A 24157-nucleotide genomic window follows, 5' to 3' on the forward strand; every position below is an offset into this window, starting at 1 on the left:
CCAAAGCAATTTAAGTAAAATAAACGTGCATGTGTGGATTCGTTCCAACGGTTCTCATTTTCCGAACTCGTAATATAGCGTTGGGTGGCTGAAATCGTAATATACCGACTATTTGTCACCTAGCATAAAATGTTACACTTTGGGAGTGGGAACGTGTTGCTTTAATAGCTTTATTGTTTGTTTGTTTTTCAGCCTAAAAATCCCTCCTTCACTTGCATCAATGTCTCTTTGGGAGTTCCAATGCACACCTTCCAAACACAAGTTCAACACTTGGAATCAACTCCAGATCTCTTGTCTGGTTCATTTGTCACAGAATAATGAGGGCACAGGCCTCACCTGGCCAGGACACTGTTTGTCAAGCAGTTCTCTGAAAATCAATGGACTGTATAAAGATGGCTATAAAGTGAAAACATGTCACATGACAACTTGTAACAACACTATTAACCTACTGAACAGATGTTCCAGGGGTTTAATCTTTCTGTACTCATGGTGTGATGGTCTTCTTTGTATCCCTGATATCTGTGTATAGATTATTGAGGGAAACAAAGACGCCTACACCTCTGTCATAAAGGACCTCCGCCCTCCGATCGTCACCCGCTACGTCCGGCTGCTCCCCGTGACCAGATTGTCCACCACCGTCTGCATGAGAGTGGAGCTGTACGGCTGTTCATGGGACGGTAGGACACATAAACACACAGTTTCCTTGTTAATGTGCGTTTTCGTCAGCTCAACTGCCATTAGAGACTGTTTACGCTTCCTCAGAGACAAGTAAACCTCTTCATGTCATCATAAAAGCTTTTAATGTCCATAAACAACTGTTTTTCATCCACAAGCAACACTTTTATTTAACAAACACTGCTGTTTATCAGATCCTTATATCGAGCAAAAACAGGAATTTGAATGATATGAGTGCGATCCTCACACTGTTGTCATGAAGGTTGAAAGTTTGCTGTTCTGAGTGCAGCTGTGGGATCTTATTGTGGTGAGATAACAGTGAAATGGGATGAACTGCACCTTTAACTTTCCACTCCTCCTGGTTTCAGATGGCCTGATATCCTACAGCGCTCCAGAGGGTCAGCGGATGCAACCGCCGGGTTATCCCATCGCCAACCTCAATGACTCCACATATGATGGAGTACACGAAAGGGGGTGGGTCTCTCTTTGCTGCACTCGTACACACATAACATGTCAGCGTTTCCTGTTTGCTGACTGCTTTGTCATCCGATAGGAAGCTTTTCGGCGGCCTGGGTCAGCTGACGGACGGCGTGATCGGCCAAGATGACTTCACACGGACCCACGAGTACAGCGTGTGGCCTGGCTACGACTACCTGGGCTGGAAGAACGACTCACTGGAACACGTGGAGATGGAGTTCGTGTTCGACAGGCAGAGAAACTTCACCTCGATGAAGGTTTTTCATTTTTGCTTCCTCTACCTCATCAGTACTATGAACTCACCACAAACTTTGTCATAGCAGTAGTGGTTGACAGCACTTTTACATTTGCTTTTGCAATTACCAGACTTACTCAGAGCCTAAAAATTGCCTCTGGTTCAGATCCAGTGTCGGGTTTCTCTAGTTTGCTCGGCACCATGTCAGCGTCAGCCTAGGCTGATGGCAGGGGACATGTTTAAACATCTTTGTGAGGACAGTAAATTGCATGCTACTATACTTGTGGGGGCCAGCAGTCACTTATGGGGACAAAATGCCCGTCCCCACGAGTTTGAAGGCATTTTGGAGATTCAAAATGTGGTTTTAGTGTCAGGGTTACAATTAGGTTATGATTAGGTTTAGGCTGAGGGTTAGGCATTCATTTTTGATTTTTAGGCTTAGGGTAAGTGGCTAGGGAAAGCATTATGTCAATGAGATGTCCTCACTAAGATATGAAAATGAGTGTGTGTGTGTGTAAATGTTGAACAATGTGTTATAAGTGATCAAAGCTTCCAGGCAGCAGCATTTATTAGTGCAAACCCAAGTGGGAGCTTTGGTCGTGTTTTAACTTCTTCCTAACAAAAGTAACTTAACTTTGTACGTTTTCAGGAGCATGCACAGTATTGTCACATAATAAAAGAGATTGAAAAGTATTTTCTGCCTACCTTTATATCTGGTCAAGCTTTTTAACCAGTTGCTTACAGCTCTCCTTCATCACTGTGTAACTGATGTAACTGCAAAAGTACTTTCCATCCAGCATTTGCTCTTCCTGTAATATGGAGCGCAGCCAGCAAGTGCTCCAGCAATGTTCATTGGAGTCATGTGTTTACTTTTAAGTCACGCATCAGCAGCTGCTAGCATCTCCTCCTACTGTGCCATCATTGCCACTTTGTCTGAGTCCATTATAAATGAGCTTTAGATCCCCGTGGAACTCCCTCACGCTTTACAAACAATAGCAGATGTTCTGCTACTTACTCTTATTTTCATTCTCCATCCAGGTCCACAGCAACAACATGTTCTCCCGCGATGTGAAGATCTTCTCCTCGGTCTCCTGTTGGTTTAAGCCCCACTTTGTATGGGAGGCGGAGCCTGTGGAGTTCAGGACGGTGCTGGATGACCGGAATCCGAGTGCTCGCTACGTCACCGTGGATCTGAACCACCGCACTGCCAAATCCCTCCGCTGCCGCTTTTACTTTGCTGACGTCTGGATGATGTTCAGCGAGATTTCCTTTCAGTCAGGTAACAAACACACGCACGTGCAAACAAAAGTGCAGAACAGTAAAAGAAGGAAAAATAAGTAACTTCCTGGTTTTTGTTTTTCAGTGGATACCATATTCCTGACCCAAATGACATCTCCTCTACCCACTAAGGACACCATCACAACACCTGCACAGAAGACAGGTGTGACAATTAATTGTTTCACTTTAAAGACAGTTTTAAAGTCGCCACTTCAAAACTGCGACAGATAGAGGGCGCTGTTTTGTCAGTTTGTGCTCAGGTCAATTTTTTTGCCTTTTTCTTAATTTGTGAGGACATATGTCTTTTTTAGCATTTCTGTCATACTTAGTGGAGCCCACTAACAAATGTATTTGCAGAAACAAATGATAAAATCTTTGGTATATGGTATTCTAACCTTTCTTCTCAGCCGCTGCTCCATCAGCTAGTGCCACACCAGATGATGGGAAAACACCCATCCTTATCGGCTGCCTGGTAACCATCATCCTTTTGTTGGTCATCATCATCTTCCTCATCCTATGGTGTCAGTACGTCTGCAAGGTATTAGAGAAGGTGAGGATACAAATAAATGTATTACCTTTGTTTTTCTGAGTGGAAGTGGGGGTTTCTTAATAAAGTACCTTTATTTTGTTAACTTCCTGTCATGTCCATTGGCGTTAAACATGCTGTAATCACTTAATCGCTTTAGGTTTTAAAAAATGTTCCTGTAAACAGCTGCATTCTCTGGTGAAATGCAAACCGTTTCCTAATAGATGTCCACCAGGAGGTCCCTGGTTCCATTTTATGGTCTTTAAGTCACCTCACAAATTTGTTTTGATTTTCAAAAAGAGGTTAAAAGCTGCAGTTTAGATCCCAAACTCACGTGGGAGATAGGAGCCATTTCTTTTTCTTTTTAGGAAATAAGATTATAGCTTATGTTTGTGGCTAAATCAGGACTATTAAGCATTAAATCAGATTAAAGAACGAATAAGAATGAACTGACTGACTCTTTACAGGTATCTGTGACCCCATTTTTTTTTCTTTCTTCCATCCTAATCTAGGGTCCACGTCGGATTCTTGATGAGGAGGTGACGGTCCGGCTGTCGTCCTGCAGTGACACCATCATTTTACAGACTCCACCTGTGCCCCCGCGCTCTGGACGCGCCCCGACTGGTACTCTTCTTTTCCTTGTATCGTTTAAAACATGCCTTGGATTACCATTATTATTCATGCAGAAAGAATTGGTTAAAGTTAAGGTGTTAAATTTTGTGTTTGTAGGAGAGATATTCTAAAGAAAATCTCTCTATGTACATTTATCCTTGACTGATTCCTGCTGTTTTCCTCAGGTCCTGTGAACGCTGACCCTCACTATGAGAGAATTTTCCTGTTGGACCCTCAGTACCAGAACCCAGCGGTGCTGAGAAACAAACTTCCAGAGCTGTCACAGAGCGCAGAGGCATCTGGTAAACACCTTCAACGATGAAGTCGATGCAGGCGTTCATTTAAGAATTAGTGAAAAAGACACAAGTTGAGAAATAGCAGAAAGTCCTTTGAACGCTGCGTCATGATGTTTGTCTTTGAGTGACCGTTTCATAACCGTGTGTTTAGGCTTGTAGTAGGAATTTGTGTTAAGAATCATTGATGCCTCAGAGATGTTCCAGATCTATCCAATATGACATGATTAATCACAGCTGTAGAGGAAAAAAGGTTGAAAGCCTTTCAATAAGAGAGACTGCTGCCTCCTGGTGGCGATGTCAGTAATTTCAAACAAACTCTACAAACTTCAAGCATCCATCAAAGTTCTGATCTTCTGTCACTCATTAACAGCTCCTCAACCTGTTTCTCTCCAGTTTATTTACTTCAGAACGCGTTAAATAAGCTCTTTTTTCTCCTTTTTCTCTCTATTTAAGTTTCCCAGATGAAGTTGAACATGCATGCTCATATTCTGCAGTGCTTCTCTCCTTTTTCTCTCGGCTCTCTACGCCTCTTTTCCAAGTTTCCTCTTCTTCCAGCTCTCCTACTTGGTAATCCTCTCTATGACCTCCTCCTGCTGACTTCCTGTCATATGACATCAGGATGGCTTCGTGGTAAGAGTTGAAAGGTGTGACTTCATGCAGTTAATCAGATCACATATACTTAAGTGAAATCAAGTGAAGTTTGGAATTTTATTTTATTTTTATTTTTCAATTCTTTTCCTTCTATGAATCATCTTATGACCTCTCATGACCTACTGGAGGGGACCTAACCCTGAGAGGTTGGGATATCCTGGATTGAAAAAACTTCTGTAAAAAACAAATTCAAACTAGTAAAACTTCAGTCAGCAATTAGAATAATGGTACTAGTAAAATGATAAAGATGTACTGCTTTTACTTTGGATAGAAAACTAGAAATTACCAGTAATTTAACGTTTTTACTATAATCTTGTGCTGTTGGTACTTTTCAGTAAGCTTCACTTCATTTTTTATTTATATTAGACATTAATTAAACAAGCGCTTGTCTTTCCAACAGCATGTGGAGGTGGCTACGCTGAGCCAGACATCACCCAGTGCACGCCGCACCAGTGTTTCCATAGCAATGCGCCACACTACGCTGAGACGGACATCGTGCGGCTGCAGGGCGTCACTGGCAGCAACATGTACGCCGTCCCCGCCCTCACCGTGGACTCTCTCACCAGGAAGGACATCTCTGCTGCCGAGTTTCCTCGGCAACAGCTGATCTTCAGGGAGAAGCTGGGGGAGGGGCAGTTTGGCGAGGTGAGCTTGTGGGAGGTTTCGTGGGCTGCAAAGTTATCCTGGAAAAATCTTATTTCATCCCTATTTCATCTTCTTCCCTGGCAGGTCCACCTGTGTGAGGCGGAGGGACTCCCAGAATTTCTTGGGGAAGGCTCGCCCCTCCCTGACCGAGACGGTCACTCTGTGCTTGTGGCTGTTAAACAGCTGAGGGCCGATGCTACCAGCCAAGCCAGGTACTCTTTATGAGTGTGTATATGAATGTCAATGACAATGTCAAACTATATAAATTTGGAGCTGAGGTGGTTAAAGGTTCATCCCCTGGAGAGCATATATTGGTTAAAATCAGTGTATTCATTGCTTTAATGTGTTCATATGATGAGAATTTTTCACTATTTATACACTAAAAACAAAAATATAGTCCATAACTAGTCAAATGAATAACGTGCAGGACCGAAAGCTCCAAACTGCATTTCCTGGTTGACTAATTTTTGCAGAGAAAGCCCTCCTACCTACAAATGCAGACCATGTTTGTCTTTACAAGACTGTTGTTTGAAGTGAGAGCAGTACTTGACTCCGTAGATGAGAATATATTAGGATAAACTGGTGTAAGACCTTCAAGGGATGTACAGGAACAAATAAGATCTGTGCATCAGGCTTCACTGTAACACTGAGAAATAGATACTTGTAGTTGGTTCCTTTGAGTTGAAGAACAGATCTGGAAATGCTTCCTCTCCTTTATCTGTCCGTCGATCAGGAACGACTTCCTGAAGGAAATAAAGATTATGTCTCGTCTGAATGACCCCAACATCATCCGACTGCTGTGTGTGTGTGTGTCGTCCGACCCACTGTGCATGGTTACTGAGTACATGGAGAACGGAGACCTCAACATGTTCCTGTCGCAGCGGGAGATCGAGAGCACTCTAACACATGCCAACAACATCCCTTCAGTCAGGTTAACCATGCACACAGTTCGCACAGGTCATACATGAAAACAATTGATCGTCAGGTTTCTAAACTATCTTGTTAGTGCACTTTTGATTCTCACCACTTTGAATCGCTTTCTGCTTCTCCACTTCAGCCTGTCTGACCTCCTCCATATGGCGGTGCAGATCTCGTCAGGGATGAAGTACTTGGCATCTCTGAACTTTGTGCACCGTGACCTGGCCACAAGAAACTGCCTGCTGGACCGCCGCCTCACCATCAAGATTGCCGACTTCGGTATGAGCCGAAACCTGTACAGCAGCGACTACTACCGTATCCAGGGCCGGGCGGTGCTGCCTATACGATGGATGGCCTGGGAGAGCATCTTGCTGGTAAGGTTTGGAGGAAGGGAGTTGATTTAAGATACGATCTTTATTTTGCTCCTTTTAAACTTTACACCTCTGTCATGTGTTACTTTTTGGTGGAAGTTCTGCGGTTATTCTGCTGCTGCATTAAAAATCTTCAGATACTTGAATGAATGTTACCCTGATGAATATTATACTTTCCTCTGTATTAGAGAGCTGAGAGCTGCTGTCATATGAGATAAGTTGATACGTTTTCACAGGATTCTGTCTGTAAGCACTAATCATGATTCAGTAGCTTGAAGAACCATCTTTAAATCAAATCAAAGCAAATCACTTTTATTGTCACATCACATGTGCAGGTGCACTGGTACAGTACATGTGAGTGAAATTCTTGTGTGCGAGCTTCACAAGCTACAGAGTTGTGCAAAAATACAATAACGTAAAACAAGCAAAATATAAGATGGCTAAATCTGAGACTAATAAATATATGTACAATATATAATAGTGTATGCATTACTGGATGTGTATACTAAATATGTTTTTCTACGTGTGTATGTGTGTGTGTGTGTGTGTGTGTGTGTGTGTATACATATTTTACAAATTAAATAGAGTAAACAATAAAATAAAATATATAAAATATACAGAGGTTTGTAGTTGGATATTGTGCAAAACAGTGGCATTAATGTACAGTATGTAGTGCATAATGTTGAAGTTCCAGTAGTGAAGGTGAGGTGTCTATGAAGTGTTCAGCAGTCTGATGGCCTGATGGAAAAAGCTGTCTCTCAGTCTGCTGCTGGTACGGGACTTTAGCAGAAATAACTATCAGTAATTTTTGGCTGTATGATTTTATTAGTCTAATATAATTGTGGAGGAATTTTAGCCCACTGTTGTAGTTCTTAGTTCTTTTTTTTCCAAACTGGGAAAACATCTGCTGGTAAATAGGTGGTCAGATATTATTGTATATCTTTCACATGTTCATACAGGATATTGTATTTGTTTTAAATGTTATGCACTTGTGTGGTACATGTATTTTGACTTTTGTTGCTATGATGCCAGGTCTCTCTTGGAAATGAGATTTTTAATCTCAATGAGATTTTTTACCTGGATAAATAAAGGACTAATAAATAATAATAATAATAATAATAATAGTAAAAAAAAATGCTGATTATGCTACTCAGCCTATTTAACCCCCAATACTTCACACATACTACCAGCCAAGCCAGACTCTATGCAATGCTATAAATAGTCTTTTTCAAATGACTCGTAGTCTATAAATGTTAGAGTCTTTAATATTCAAAAGAAGAAGCGCTAAAAGTTCAGAGAGTTAATGTCCAGAAGTTTATATAGGCTTGTAATTGTATTCAAACCCTGGGGACATTTGCCTAGATCAGTTCAGCGACTTATAAAAAACATGTACGTTCCCCTCACATCTTCTTTTTTTAAAATCAACAGCTGAAAAACACAAAACAAATAACAAACTCTTTACAGTTGCTTGTCTTTAAAATTGCTAGATGCATAAATGCAAATGCAAAATGTTTCACTAAAGGAAGTTTAGCTAAGGTTCTTCAAAAGCTTCCTGCCCTCCAGGGGAAGCACCAGTAGCGGTTTGCACACTAAAACAATGAAACATCATTTTTGCTGCAGTGTTTTATTTGAATAACTTTCCTGTTCTGCATTATGAACGTGGTTGCATAAGTTTAATGTCTTTTGCAGCTGTAAAGTTAAGCGAAAAGACAATGGATCCAAGCTGACCCAAACCAGGTCTAAAGCAGAAGCTTTTATCGTACGTTTTTATCGTATCGTATTATTTTGTAAGTCTCACAAAGCATCGCAATCAACATTTCATCAGCAGCTGTCTTCAGAGAGTCACTGAAAATAAGAAAAAGTATTTTAAAGTTGGAGTGTTAAACTTTCAGATGTGATTATTCTCCTCAGGGTAAATTCACCACAGCCAGTGACGTGTGGGCCTTTGGAGTCACCCTGTGGGAGATCTTCACTCTGTGTAAGGAGCAGCCCTACAGCCTGCTGTCTGATGAACAGGTCATAGAGAACACTGGCGAGTTCTTCAGGAACCAGGGCAGACAGGTGAGACGAAACACAGGACAGAGTCAGAGATTATTACCTTCTGTCACTGGATTAAATCATTTTGCCCACCTGAGAGTAAAACTGCAAACATTTAATTTAATTGCAACTGGATCCAAGACAGCTCATAGCAGTCTTTACAAACCTGGAAATCAGGACGCTCGTAAGTGCCTGCAGGATAAATTTGAGGGGCTACTAAACCTAAACCAACATTTGTCTTTTTTAACAAATCACTGGAATCTGTCATCACTCTTAATTCTCCCGTGTCCCTCACTAGATCTTCCTCTATGCCCCTCCACTCTGCCCACCTTCTCTCTTTGAGCTGATGATGCGTTGCTGGAGTCGCGATATCCCTGACCGACCCACCTTCGAGGGACTTTACCAAGCCCTGAAGCCCCACGTCAACCAGTGAGTCAAGGCTGCTGGGATCTGCTGGTTGGGATTTCCGTGGCGGTGGGACTCTTATAAGAAGACAGGCTGACACAAGAGCACAGAGGACTGGAATTACAGTGCAGAGGGATTGTTGGTTTGCTTCGCGGCACTAGCGACTCCCTTTTCTGAAAGACCAGGTGATGATGGAGGGAGACGTGACTAGTCAGCTCAGAGGAGAAAATATCGCAAGCTTCAGACCTTTTGGTCCATAGTGAACAAACCATTGGCAGTTTCATAGCTTCTTCTGTTTTTTTACAGCCGCTTTACCCCAAGCCTTTTGACTTGTTTGTGCCAAAAGTTGCCTTAAACCATTTGTTTCCTTCTCTTTGACTTTTAGAGAGATTTAGAGATTACAAAAAACTGGATAGTCCTTGTAGTTTCTCCTTTCCCTGTGGGTTTTTATTATTATTATCATTATTATTATTATTATTATTATTATTATTGTTATTATTATTATTGTAAAGCACTGTGTCTGTGTCTCTCAGTTATTCATGTTCATATATTAATCCACACTGGAGCTAGGGCTATAGGGTCAGATTTTAGTGTAGGATTTTATTTTTTAGATTTATTCTATTTTATAATTTTGTTGTTTTGTGGAGTTTCACAATCGTTGGTCTTTTCTTTTTTTTTTTGTGGATATGAATGTTGGTCAGCTGAGGTTCACGTCGCGGTGCCAAGAAGCTGAAGAAACCTGTGTGTTTCACAGACTGAAAATCAGTCGGTGGGTATCTGTGGGAAATTTTGAAAAAAAAAAAAGAACTTAAAGCCACATGAGAAAAAAACTGAATCATGCCACTTTTGTTCCCTAAGAGACAAAAAAAAAGTGCTGAAATGCAATTTTAAAATAAAAACAGAATTGTAAGCATCTTTGTGAAGATGGGCATGATGGTCAAAATTTATGATCCTTTTATTCAAAGTGCTTTGCATATGTAGCAAAATCGGTACCAGAGGGAAAGGTCATGGACGCCTGAACCTCAGATGCTGGTCACAGGGAGATTAACCAAGTATCGAATACCAAGGTGTCATTTAACCTGTCGGTGTTTGTCTTTGGGAACCTGCAAAATATACATTTTGTGGATAAAAAAATTAAAAAGCATACCTGATTTAAACCACCAGGAGCGTGGTCAGAGTTTAGTGCACACGAGCATGCAAAACATTAAAAAAGCAGGATTTTCACTCAGCACTTGGTTTGTCCTCTCAAAATGAAATTCAGGTTCACTGGTCACACATGTCAGTGACACACAAATAGTTGTGAGCCCTGCTTAGGCAGGCCATCTGTGGGGAGATTTAAAACAGGTATCCTTTTTGATTTTTGATGGGCATTGTGGAACTTTATGAATGCACCTTGCATATCTCCTTATTTGAACTCACAAAGCTGAAGGTGTTAAGCTCTTCTCTGGCTTCATGTAGTTGGTTTTATTCACAGAAATAAACTGCAGTAATACTTACTGCATTGCTGCACATGTAGATGTCTCACTATTTGATATGTCTAGTCTTCTGTAGTCTGAATTTGCTAGGATTTGAACTCCAGACAAGGCATTTTGTCTTGACTTAATGTACCATCTACATTTGGGGCTGTGAGTTCCCAAACTACTGCGTTAGAACAAGGTTCACTGATCAGTGAAAGCTGATAGACTGTGGGCAAATGGAGGCCTTACACCAAGGCTGGATTTCCAACTAGGCAAAGCAGGAAACTGGGAAAAAGCCATTTGTCTGTCACCACTGGTTTTAGCTAAAAAATGTTTTAAGTGCTTCCAACACTGAGCAGGTATTTAACCGAAGAGCGCCCTGCAATAATAGTTCATTTTCTGACCCTGTGTAGTGGAATAACCCTGTGGCAGATTGTACCATTTTAGTTTAGTTTGTCTGTAGCGGAGCCTGTTCCTGAAGTTATATTTAATCAAATGTAGGTGTAAAGACTAATGTTTCAGCTCAGAGGATCTGATTACACGGTTCATATTCAAAGGAGCGCTGGTCAGGAGATCAGTGTTAGCTATCAGTGTATGTTTTACATGGGGGCCACTTGACAGGTTCATGCACCAGAGAAGTCACTGCATCCAATCACTGCAGCACCTTTACTGAAACAACCATAAAGATTTTTATGTTTAAAAAGCAATTCATTCATTCTGACTTTGTTTTGCATAGCATTCAGAGGAGTCTTGTTTACAGAACTAATGCTGGATCGATGCAGACTGTAGGCTGGATTTATTGTTCTTCTGTCAGGATGTCTTAGGAGTAATAAACTTTTAACAAAAAAAACCCCAAAACAAAACAATAAATGTTTCATGTCCAAATGTTTCACGATGATTTCAGCTTCAGCCAAAACTGACAAACGATACGAGCGTTGGAATTTTCATGATTCTGTCTCATCTTCAAAGTGTTGGCATTAACTTTAATCCAAGTATCAGTCCTCACCTTCCTTCTTGCAAGATTAAAAATTTATAACCGATAAGGAAGTTCATGTCGACAGTGCAACGATTTAAGCGAGCAGTTACAGATATAAGGCCATACAGATTCATATAGATATGTGACCATAGCCAGTGAGTATTTTGCACAACCTGACAAGGGAGGGATGGATCTGACTATGAAACAGGGATGGGTCATAAGGAAGGCCCATTTGCATAAGCAAAGCATACCCTGCTTTAAGTCCAGTTAACTCTAAATGAACCGTAGTTTATTTAGAGTTTGAGAAAATTTGTACTGAATTAGGTCAGACTAGAAACTATTGAATAAGACTATAAACTACCTGGGAAAGTCTTTACTTCACAAATGAAGTTAGCTGAAGAGAGATTCTCATAGACTTCTGTACAATCAGACTCTTTTTGCCACTAATGGAGTTTCCTCTGGCTGGCGATTAGAGAAATGGGAGGTTTGAGGTACTTCTGTGTTCTGTGCCTCATTTTTCAGACACAGAGACTCTTTCTGTCTTTTCTACAGTCTGTGGATGGTAGCAGACGGTGCAGCCTTTTGACAAACTAACTCAAGTGATGCTGATAGTGGCTATCATGTTAGTAGTAGCAAGAGCCGCTTTGTCCCCATGCTTCCTGCACCATCCATTTTAACATGACTCAATAAACTTCTGATGTGTCTGTTTTCAGAGTTCTTGTCTAATGTATAAAGGTGGTAAAGCATAATTTAATGTCTGTTTTTTTTACTGTTTAGGTCACTCAGTTAATGTCAGTGTGTATTATTTGTATGCAGTACACATTTGCAGTATTTTAAATCCTCCCTGAGAACAAATCGTATAAAATGAAAAATGGCGCAAACGGAGAAAGACCAAACATGTAGATTTTTGAGTACATTTTTCTGTGTTTTGTTGTTGTTGCAGTAGTGTTTTGTTATCTGTACTGTATCTTACATTTCTTTCAGCGTGTTTGTGCGAGTGTTTAAGAGAAAGTGAGATACTGAGTGAGTCTTTTCAACATTCCCTTGAGCACTGGGAGCTAGTTGAGGTTAAAGTGGTTAACTGGATTTGCTCGGTTGTGCCAAATTATGTTAACTAAGCAAAAGAGGGAGTTGGGTTTTGTTGTTGTTGTTGTTGTTTTCAAGGCAAGAGGAAAGATGGACAGAAGGAAACCACTAAACTCAATCTCCCAGAGTCCTTTGCTACAGTGAGCCTGTGTATTTTGTTTTGGTTCCATTTGAGAATTCTTTTAGTTTGATAGTGTACAGTATAATTGGTCTATAATATCTCAGTGTGTGAATGCAGATTAGGTGTGGTAATTTTTATTAATAATTAATTGTCTATCTGAATTTATAGCTATTTCTGTTTGTTTTCCCCTTTTTTTACACAGGAATTCAGCATTTATGGACTTTTTTCTGAACAAGATGTTCTGTTTTGTTTCCCTGTTGTGTTCACAGTAATTTCTCATCCACACTGTTTAATCTTTGCTCCCATCTTCAGTATGTTTCAGACACATATTGTACATAGGCTAGTAGCTGTTTATATTAATATATTGGGAGGAGGAAGCTTGGTGTTCTCTGGTCCCAAGTGGTTTTCACTCTGTACTTTATCTCACTTTGGTTTGTTTTCCTATAATAAACAGTAAATGTGTCAAAGACGGGTTTTTTCTTTTGTCTTTGTTTATTTGTTTGTTTGGGTTTTTTTTCATGAGTAGAGAAAACACTGCAAATTGAAATCTAAGCTTTTCAACAGTTGACGTTACAGTTTTCAGTCTAGACCACATCGATGTTCTGTACAGCAGGGGGCAGCAGAGAGATTTAAAACACACACGTATACAGGACAGCCTATATGCGGAAATGAGTCCTAGAGAAGCTTTGTTGTTCTGAAGGAACACTGAAGGCCTGATTTCTGCACATTTTTATGCCTTTTGTTTCAGGTTTGAATGTTCTGTGAGGATTTACGCCTTTTGGGGTTTTTTCCAAGAAAAATAAAGGTTAGCAGGGATCCAACACAACAAGAGGGTCCGTGGTGGGCAGGAACTTTTTTGTGAATTAAGGCACTGGTAATAAAACGTAACAGCCAATGATTAAAAATGACAAATTTCAGTCTCTTTAAGCTCTACTTTGGTCTCAGCCTCCTCGGGGAAATATGTCTAGAGTAACCGTGGGTTTACCAAACTGTAAAGCTGCTCCTACAGCCTTATATGTGGGTTACATTATTAGGCCAAGATTGTTGCATCACTCGCTCCCTGTTCAGTGTAGAATTGAATTAAATCCTTCTCTTCATAAACAAGGTCTTGAATAATCAGGCCTCATCTTGTCTTAAAGACCTTAAGTACTGCATTACTGGGATATTTAAAAGTAGAATGGGAGCTTTCATGCCTCTCATTTGTGGCACTAACTCTCAGTGTGGATTCGGGACACAAACACCCTCTCTCGTAATGTGTTAAAGGTTTTCAGTTGGCAAAAGGTTTGGACTGCAGGCAGGCCAGTTTAGTACCTGGACTCTTCTACTACTACTTCTTCTACTATAAGTGCTGTGTGCGGTTTAGTATTGTCATGTTTAAATATGCAAGGACTTCCCTGGAATAAGACATCATCTGGATGGAAACATATGTTGCTCTAAATCTTGTATATACCTTTCAGCATTGATGATGCCTTTTAATGTGTGCAAACCACCAGTATAGGCACTAATGCAACCTCATACCATCAGAAATCAAACAGCTTTCCCATTTGGATTTCTCTGACTACAGAACAGCTTTTCCACTTTGCCTCAGTCCATTTTAATGAGCTTTAGCTCGGAGAAGACACCACCGTTTCTGTTTTCAGACATTGCTTCTTCTTTGCATGGTAGCACTTAAACCTGGATTTTAGGACTGGAACAGGGAATTGTGTTCACAGACTCACAGATGATGATTTGTGGAAGTTTTCCTGAGCATGCAGTGATTTCCATGACAGATGCATCCCTGTTTTCAATGCAGTGCCCCCTGCAGTTCTAAAGATTACAAACATCCAATACTGATTTTTGGCCTTGTCTCTAGCACGCAGAGATTTCTCCCGATTCTCTTAATCTCTTGATGATATTATGTACTGTAGATATTAGATATTCAAAATCAATTTTACACTTGGGAACAATATTCTGAAATTGTTGCACAGACTAAGTAGATGCTGTTTGTTTGTTTTTTACAGATTGGTGAACCTCTGCTTATCTTTACTTCTGAGAAACGATGCCTTCCTAAAGATGATCTTTTTTTTTTCCTTTTCTAGCCTTCTGATGCCCCATTTGACTTTTTTTTTAAAAAAAAATAGGGATTGCTGCCATCAAATTTAAAATGACTTGTTTTAGTTTTCCCATTTGAAACATTTGATATGTTTTCCATGTTCAATTGTGAATAAAATATGAGTTTATGAGATTTGCAAGTCATCTCATTGTGTTTTTATTTCCATTTTACTCAACATTGCAACTTTTCTGGAATTGGGTTTTGGTCTCTTTTAGTTGAGATATTTCTTTTGTATCTAGGATTCATCATGCATCATAATCAATCAGTTAGTTTCCGTAGTAACTGCACGAATTGAGTAATGAAAGAGAAGTGTTATAAAACCTTTGGAGGTTGCTCATGAACTCTGCAGGAATACTGACAATCACAGGTTTTGTAACTGTCCTAAATTTGGCAAAGAAGCCAAAGGCAGAGGTTTGCCTGCATGTGTGGGCTCAGTGCCGGCAGATTTCATAAGGGTGGTTCACGGCCAAAAAGCGCGGCGCAGGTTTTACTTTGATGGATGTTTGTTTAAAGTTGCCATGTCTCTCTGTAGGTATGAAGTGTAAATGTCTCTTGGTTGATAAATTGACAATCTAAAAATGTGCTGTGAGTTTAAAAAGCACTAAAAACCTTCCACACGTATGAAGGTTTACACAACACTGGGCAAGGTGACAACAGCTTTTATACAAGTGGTATGATGCTAGAGTAGATCCAGCCAAACCCAACCTGGCTGTAATTGTTGGTGCTCTGCTCCCTGATGTCCTTCCAAATGTGCGAGTAGGTCTGGTCACAGTAGGGACTATTTTTGTCTCTTTAGTGTGAGAGCTGTCACGTACACCAAAAGCTTCATGAAGGACTGAGAATAGCTTCAGCCATTTCATTTTTGAACATTTACTTTCCTTTCACTTTAAAGGCCGTCAGTGACAGAATGACAATTAGCAAATGGAGTACACGAACATTTGGAAGTTCAGAAAAGGTTTACAAAGGAAGTTAGAGCAAAATTATAACCACAGTCGTTACTACTGAATGACTATGGCCGTGTTTTGACTTAGTTTAAAGGCTGCTTAAGAATTTGTCTTCATTAACAGAAAAAAAAAAACAATCAACCAATCAAATGCATGAACAATTTCTGTTTTTGCCCAATCAAGACGTAAAGCCTAATTGTGCAACATTAATAATCTCTATCTAAGCTATAAAGATAATTTAGTGGCTCTCCACAAAGTTTTTTATTAACTTAGTTCTAAATCCTGGATTCTGCTGAAAAGAAAAACTTACCAAGTATCATTCACTTTTCCAGCATTTTGTTGACCTACATCCAACTTTTTGAGATGTTTTGCTGCCCCAAAATTTAAAATTCTACATTTTCTCACTTGAACCCAAATTTGATTCACTTTTTCAGTTGTGAAGAAAATATGGATTAATGAATATGAGTTGTAGATAAAACATTTAAAGTGAATAGATTAAGTAAAATAGAAAACGGAGTAAAATAGAGTAAAGTACTGTGTGAACATGTGTTGTGTCTTCTCGTAACCATAGAAATAAAAATCAACACAAAACGTGTCAACAAGAATCTGCACAGTAAATTATTAACCTGGTTGAATTTAAAGAAATATTTAAACACAACTGCATTTGAAGTAGTTGTGTTTATTCATGATTTATAGTTGTCATCCTTCATTCTTATATGTTCCATTTCCATATGTTCCACCTGTCTAAGTGTAACGGCAAACGATGTTAGTATTTAATACAAACTATGGGCAACCGCCAGTGACCAGAACAATCAAAACAATTTTCGATGCTGTCACGGCACCGAACACCGAACTCTCTGACCCAGTGTTTGTGTTTTTGGTTAAGTTATACTCTTTAAATTGTGGTTTTCTATTTGTATTATATTTATAGTTCCTGGTTTCTAGGTTTCTGTGCCTCATCTGTGTTCTTGGTGAAGGTTTAATTCTGTTCTCCGTATGTTGGATGTTCATTCTTTTCAGTCTCTATGGGTTGCATGAGTCCCACGTCTTGTTGATTCATGTTCCTTCTGTTCCAGAGTCTGTCATGTTTCCACGTCTCTGTCTTTATGAATGCTTTGTGCTTCCTGTTTTACTTTGACAGTCTGTGTCCTATTATCAGTGTATTCTGCTTTGTTTCCTTGTCTCATTATGCCAGATTAGCCCCAGCTGTGCTTCCCTCCTGTTTTCCATTCCCTCGTCACTGGAAATGGCTTTAAGTTTCATGTCCAAGTCCCGCATTTGGGTCTGTATCCTGCCACAGTACACCCCTTGACAGGTGCAGCACTGTGTACCTATTTTGTATACCTATTTCACCTTGAGACTGCCACCAACATTTTGCAGACTGGCTGAGAAATCCACATTTTTCCATAGTGATCTGTGGTTACCAGATGGTCTCTAGGCCTGTATGACTGGGACGTTATGTTACCTGTGCATTTCCATGACTCTGCTACTTTCAGCTGCTCCCTTAATCCCAAGAGCTCACACAGCAAGCACCTCGGCACAGATTTACACCAGATATACTTCCTGACAAAACCCCAAATGGGATTTGGGTCTCCATCTATAATCGGACCAAACCAAACCTTACAGTTTTAAGGTGAATGTGTAAACCACTACACTATGGAGTCTCTTGCTTCTCCTTACTGATTCTTCTTCCCACCTTTCTTCACCTCATAAAGTTTTCTACTGTGGTGAAGAAAAGGTAACAAGGAAAATGTTGTAGGGAGTAAATGTTTTTTTAGCTTTTCCACTGAACTCTCAGTCTTTGTTAGGTTGTCATTTAATCTCCCTTCTGTTTCTCAGTTTTCCATTTTTCTGGCTCCCAAATTTTGATTTGCTTCTAAATAAATAGATCCTTTCATATTTACTGCCAGCCATCAGTCCCATCCAAAAACCTTTATATTTAAATTTGCAGGTAAATTGATGTAATCTACATCAGTTAAACATAAATAGTTATAAAACCAGAACTCTTCTACTGGTTTTTGCATTATGTTCACTCGTGGAAGAATCTGGATGTCTGTATAAACTCTCACAGCTCCTACGGGGCAAACAGCAGGATGCTATGATCCAGTCATGAATGAATCGAAGCAACAGCACAATCTTTAATCTTTAACTGAATAAAATATGATACACAGAGGAATGTTAAGCCTTGTGTGCACAGATAAAGGATTTGGGTCATTCATTAAATAATGCCACTGTTGTATTTTGATGCAGGTAAGTGCCCATGTGCCATTTTAAGAACTCGGTTTTAATTCTCATTTTGCCAAAAATAAATATATCTTGAGACCCTAAGAATCCGGAAAATTATAATTGTTTTCGAGTTCAAACATCTGGCTGAATAAAGCCTCATTAGTTTGTGTCGATTAAAGATTTAATGGTCCATGTCAGGAAACGGGGTCCCTGCAGGAGTTATAATAGAAAAGACCACAGAATAAAAAGGATGGAAAGAAGGAACCAGCAAATTGGTCCTAAATGGGCCAAATCACGCACAAGATTAAGGTCTTGGTGTTATTTTTCTCTAACATCACTTCAAAGAATGAAATTATATTATTTAAAATTGATTAGCTTAGATGCTGAAATGTATGGATGACCATGAACAAAACGTTTTATTTCCTTTCCCTTTGTGAAAGTAAATTACATTTTAGAATGATTTATATTTTAAATGTTTGTTACTTTGGGAGTGTTAATTGATATTTCCACCTCTAGAACTGCTCTCAGGGGTTTTGACACAGTTAGTGCTCTGAGGAATTTTACAAAAGCCTTTTGCTTTGCTTTAATTTGTTTTATTTGTCAATGTTTTACATCAGTCAACTGTAAAATGGAGCTTTTCTAGAGGTCACTGTTTGAGTGTAACAATCAGATTACTACAAGCGAGCAGGTGGCAGATACTGAACTGTACATGGAGAGCAGAGACCACCAGATGAACTTACCAGTGCCAACAACGTGCAGCCCTGCCCATACAGGTTGATTGACAGGTTCTCTCGTCAAAGTAACTGCACAGAAATGACAACCCCCACGCTCTGCTGTTTATGGGTGCTATCTGTCCCCCAGCTGTTTGACCTCAGGGTAGAGGAAGGGGCCAGCTAGTTGATGTGTTTTTCATGAGTTTCTCAGCAACTTTACAAGAAGATCAGCAGCAATGAAGTGAAAGCAATGCTCTGGTTGGATGGATGGATGGATGGATGGATGGATGGATGGATGGATGGATGGATGGATGGATGGATGGATGGATGGGAAGACTAGTTAACTGCCTATATTTTGATTCCAAATTTTTCACCTTTTATATAACATTTTTTGGTTTTGGTAGCATGGTAGCTTTTTCAAATTTCCATTATTTACCCTCAAAAATTCATATGGATTAGTTTAAATTAAATAAAATTTAGAGGACAAAGATGGAAATAACTACAGACAAATACAATAAAGATCACAGTGAAAGAGTGTCTGAAGGCCTGACTGATTTACAGCTTCACTTGTTGACTTGTTGCCTTTTAACCATAATCAGTAGACACACACACACACACACACACACCAATTATTTGATGACACTTTTGGAACAGCACCATAAGCCACTGACTCAACCAGCTCAACTCGCAGAAAGTCATACTAACACGTTAGCACAGGGGTGTCAAACTCAAATACACAGTGGGCCAAAATTCAAAACTGGAACAAAGTCGCGGGCTAACGTTAATATTTATTGAAATATATTTATTCCTCCAGATATAAGAATGAATCTTTTCTTATGGACTCAAACACGTTTTGCTGAAAAACTGAATATGGAACAAGCAAAGCTTAATACTAAACAATATATATATTAACTGTATAATACCAGTAGGCCAGCTCAGGGTGAAAAAAACACTTTTTCTTTTAAAAATGATTCATTATAATATTTTTTTAAAATTTTATTCTGATGATTAAGAGTGATTTTTCAGAAAACAGTCTCTTTTTTGGTTGTTTAAATATCACATGTTAAATTGTGACACACAAGCTTGTGAATGTATCTGGTGTGATATAATTGGTGTTTTCACACTAAACTGATGGAGGGATGTAACTGCCGCTTTGTACTGACCAGGTAAATAAGAATGTTTTTAACCCATTCAGCCATGCACACTGCAGCTTACTGTCACCCAAAGTCTCATGAATATGGTTTCTATTAGAAAAAATATACAAACGAGGGATTGCTAATGCTTTTGTACTTCATCTTAAATTTATTCTTTAAAGAAATCTACCATGGGGTGCTAGGCGTGACCTTACTTCTGAAGTGGGTGCCAAAAGACATTTGAGACCCCCTACTGTAGTTTAACACATGGTTAGAATGAAGTGCTGTCACGTGCCTCACATGTCTAAGTTGTTGAATGCAGGTGTGCCACTGACTAACATCAAACCTTAAACGTGGTTTAAGACGGGGAGCTGACAACACAATCATTCATATGTTGTTGTTTTTTTCAATTTCGTGGCTTTGTTATGGATCGCTTGTTTCATCCACTGTTTTCTACACATACCAAAGGTGATGATGATGTTTGTAATGATGAAGGTACTGCTATTGTGCCTGGTTTCCATGGGTTGTTATGTGTCCCGTGTGCAGTAGGCACCCTCCAGGTAGCCAGCCCTCATTATGAAGCTGTTTAAAGTGCTCAGATCAGGCCGACACCTGCTTTTCATTGGGAACAGCCTTGTATTGCTGAAAGGGAAGTGCAGTGAGCTGTGATAAAATCCGCCCTCCTTTGATCTTCACACAAATGTTGTAAAAAGCGGCTCTTGTTCAGGCAGTTCACTTTTTCCTTTAGCAGTGAAGGAATCAGTTAAAATTTGTACACGTGTTTGTGGCTGAAGCGGCTACCTGCAGCTACTCACCAAAACACCATGCAAAAGCATTTCTGCTCCAACACAAAACCCCAAGGCAACCTGGTGTGGTTCTTTGACTTTAAGACAAAAGGAATCAGTATGATTTTCATGCATATCTGGTGTAGATTGATGATTTCTTAGAGAGTATTTGTTTTCCTGTGCAGATAAACTCTGCAGCAGACAAGACAAGAACACATTTCACATGTAGTCAAAAATGCATAATTACAACAATATAACAGCAGTATTTACTCTGCATCATATTTCTGTTACAAACCACAGATAAATCAAACAAAGTCTACGACCGCTCCAAGTCCTGGAGGAAGCAAGTCAGACAAGCAGGCTGCTGCAAGGCCATGAAGCATTTTATTGAGAAGTAAAAGAACTGTAAAATCAATATGGAAACCTACAGGCAGCAGGTAGTTATAAAGTTATGTTTTCACCTTCTAGTCTACTGTGTCTGATATTTGAAGCCAGAAAGAAAATAAGTGGCAACCACAAGAGCTGAATGGGTTGATTTTAGTTGCACAGGCTTGGAGTGCAGCATTTGTGCTGCCTGCAACTTTATACATGTCCTGAGGTAATGAGCAAAAAGTACCTGCCTTGTAATATGGGCAGGGCTTGGAGCAAACCTTTGTAGAAAGTAGATGACCCCATCAACCCCATCAACAATGTGAAATTCATAGTGCTTGATAATGAGCTTGTTTAGATTTTTTTCTCTTTACTTTACCCCACTTTTTCTACCATGAGAGTGTCACACATTACATAAGGATTGCACTCAATGTTTTTATTTTTGTCAGCTCCAGTTCAGCGGCCTTTGTGTCTTTCCCCCATTTATTTCTTTATAAATAGATCATCATTTCATTGCTTATTCATTTAAATGCATATGGCAAATCCCCAAGCTTTACCATCTGAAGCCCTGAATTAACATTGCTGAACAGGGTTTTCTTCACAAACAAACAAACATGTTGATTGGACAATTTCAGTGCCAGTTTCAGGTATCAGTATTAACAGGAATTAATCAATTAAAAGGAATCAATTAGGAACTGAGAGAGAAATATACTTAACATTTTGAGTACTGATTAGTCTTGAGACAGTTTCTGGGTACCAACATAATTAAAATCTATTTTCCTTCTCTGAGCTTCTTCCAAACAATGACTGCAGAGCTGGTGAGACTCCTGTCATTACAGTAGATGAAGCAGCTGATCATTTGCAGATGCTCCACTGTTCCTCTGGGGAACAATGAACAAGGTTCATTATCAAACTGTGGATACCAAAATAAGTACTTTGCACATTAAGCGACATGAAAACAAGGACAACAAACTGTAAACAACATTTTCAAGGTCTCAGACAAGAGCAAGCAGATTTTTTACCATCTCATTAGAGGAGATATACAAGGACCAAGGTAAGGATACAGGTTAGGTTCTCCTTAAAGTGTTACCGTGAAAGACCGCTATCTCCGGCTGGAAACATAACTCACTGACATGTTAAACAGAAAATGTATAGTGAAAGCATTTGAAGTGATTTATCTGGATTGGTTTAAAGGGAAGGAGCTGTGGCTCTGTGGGTGGCAGGTTGTGTTTTACTGTGCACTCAGAGGAGGAAACTTCTCAGTTGGTAAGTGCTTCAATTTCAGCTTTTTTTTAAAGCATCCTGAGCGCTCAGCATGAGAGGAGCTTATTATTTTCCAATAAAGCCAGACAAAACCTGTAGGTGTCGAGTCACTGGAGCACACCTTATTATGATTAAAAATATGTTAAAAAAAATATGATATATGTATTTTTAATACCATAAATACCCACAAAATATAAGCCTCTAGTTTTGGGCCACAAATAACTGGAAAACTGGAGCATACTGGACTCCTTTTTTACCCTGAGAGGTCTTTTTTCTTCTTTTTAAATGAAGGGTGGACACGCTAAAGCAATAGTGAGTCAGAAATCAGTATCTTTAGATCTCTGAGTAAAGTTGAGCAGCTCTGGCCACAGACATAATTCGACTGAGACAGGACTGCTATGAAGTCAAAGCATCACCCTAATTACGCCTCATCCTGTGAAGAGGAGACAATAGCCTGGAATTTAAAAGTGAAAAAGAAGGAGCTGTTTTTGGTGCCGTCTTTTCTAGTAAAGCTTGATAAGATTTTAGTTTCGAAATGTCTCAAACCAACTCCTTCTGACATGCAGCGGTTTGCTTTCTTTTTTTCTTGTGCATAAACATCAAACCATGCTTCATGGAGAAATCCATCCACAGCATTGAAATCTGGAATTTAAAGGTTTTCATGCATTGCTGTCATGATCCATTTTAAATCACAAATCTCCCCTGATGATATTTTCCATTTGCTAGATTTGGGTAAAGCTGCAGTTTCATGATATCTGGTGCTCCTGAGCTGCATCTGCAGTTTGGGTTTGGCTGGGATATGAACTATGATTGTGAGGCCTGGGGAAAAAGCCTCAATGAAAACAAATAGGACAATGTGTGAAACTGCTGGTCGAGCCTTCCACATGTTTAGTGTAAAAATCAGGAGCCTCTTTCAAACATGTAAACCAAGACAATAAACTTCACATTGTCTGTGTGTGAAAGAGACAGAGAGCATCTGTATTTTTTTGTAAAGTCTCTAAATGCAGTACTGTACTTTCAGCAGCACAAAGGCTTGTCATTGGTATCATAACCTCTAAGGTACTGCCTCTGTACCCTTGTAGTTTGCGCCTTACATAGACTGTTCGTGAACCTCTACTAACATTTTTTCATCTTGATGTAATAGCACCAAACTGGACATTTTAAAAGTCATCAAACTTAAGAACTATTAATAATTCATTGTATGGTACTCTTCTGACCTTAATAAACACTCAAAGCTTTATTATTTCTGCACTTATGACCAGTTTTAGAAGCACCAATTAATGTAATATGCATGTGTTTAGACTGAGAGACTAAACAGTTGCTACAACAGGGAGAACGGAGGCCTCATAACCAAAACCTTCTTGCTGTGAAATGTCAGTGCTAAATTCTTCCTCATACTGCAATTAGGAAAGAAAGATAAACATAACATAAACCTGACAGAATGCATGAAATACATTCAGTCAACTTACAAGAAAATACAGTAAAAGCTTAATATTTTAGAGAAAAATGCATATTTCACCTGATTTCTTTTTATACTTAGCTAAGTTGAAATTGCCTCCTGTTATCACACCTTAAACTCTATCAGACATGGTGTCAATATGCAACTTTGGCTACTTTAAAACATAAACTTGCAAAAAGGTACATGTAGTTACGGTGAGGTCCAGTAACTGGCTCCCAGGGTACTTTTGTGAGATTGTACTTGCAGTGGAAGGGACTGACTTTAACTCTAATTTCTACAGTGCACTTGTGAACTTGGTAAAAAATAATTCCCATTTGATAGCACACAGCTGGAGACTGCTGGGAAACTTATTGGACATCTACAAAACTCAGTTTCAACTGTATGCTTTTTTATTTTTTGAGTTGAAG

The 24157-nt window shown here is 39.4% G+C and overlaps 1 protein-coding gene across 4 annotated transcripts in view; it reads left to right on the plus strand.

The window, feature by feature from the left end:
- The window catches only part of ddr2l (discoidin domain receptor family, member 2, like), a 40899-nt gene extending 26029 nt beyond the window's left edge, over positions 1–14870 (plus strand). For 3 of the 4 annotated variants that reach the window (XM_084945958.1, XM_084945959.1, XM_084945960.1), the window contains exons 6-20: positions 530–677; positions 1044–1149; positions 1229–1409; positions 2426–2666; positions 2751–2828; positions 3073–3215; positions 3704–3815; positions 3989–4105; positions 4655–4729; positions 5151–5395; positions 5480–5607; positions 6129–6326; positions 6453–6687; positions 8596–8745; positions 9020–14870. In XM_084945958.1, the coding sequence (XP_084802084.1) occupies positions 530–677; positions 1044–1149; positions 1229–1409; positions 2426–2666; positions 2751–2828; positions 3073–3215; positions 3704–3815; positions 3989–4105; positions 4655–4729; positions 5151–5395; positions 5480–5607; positions 6129–6326; positions 6453–6687; positions 8596–8745; positions 9020–9154 (2292 nt within the window). In that variant the 3' untranslated portion in view covers positions 9155–14870. The remainder of the gene's footprint in view (positions 1–529; positions 678–1043; positions 1150–1228; positions 1410–2425; positions 2667–2750; positions 2829–3072; positions 3216–3703; positions 3816–3988; positions 4106–4654; positions 4730–5150; positions 5396–5479; positions 5608–6128; positions 6327–6452; positions 6688–8595; positions 8746–9019) is intronic. The other variant, XM_084945961.1, reaches the window with a different exon arrangement.
- Positions 14871–24157: the final 9287 nt, after the last annotated feature.

Source organism: Perissodus microlepis, chromosome 12 (assembly GCF_051167445.1).
Source record: "Perissodus microlepis isolate ML-2025 ecotype Zambia chromosome 12, ASM5116744v1, whole genome shotgun sequence".
Classification (NCBI taxonomy): Eukaryota; Metazoa; Chordata; class Actinopteri; order Cichliformes; family Cichlidae; genus Perissodus; species Perissodus microlepis.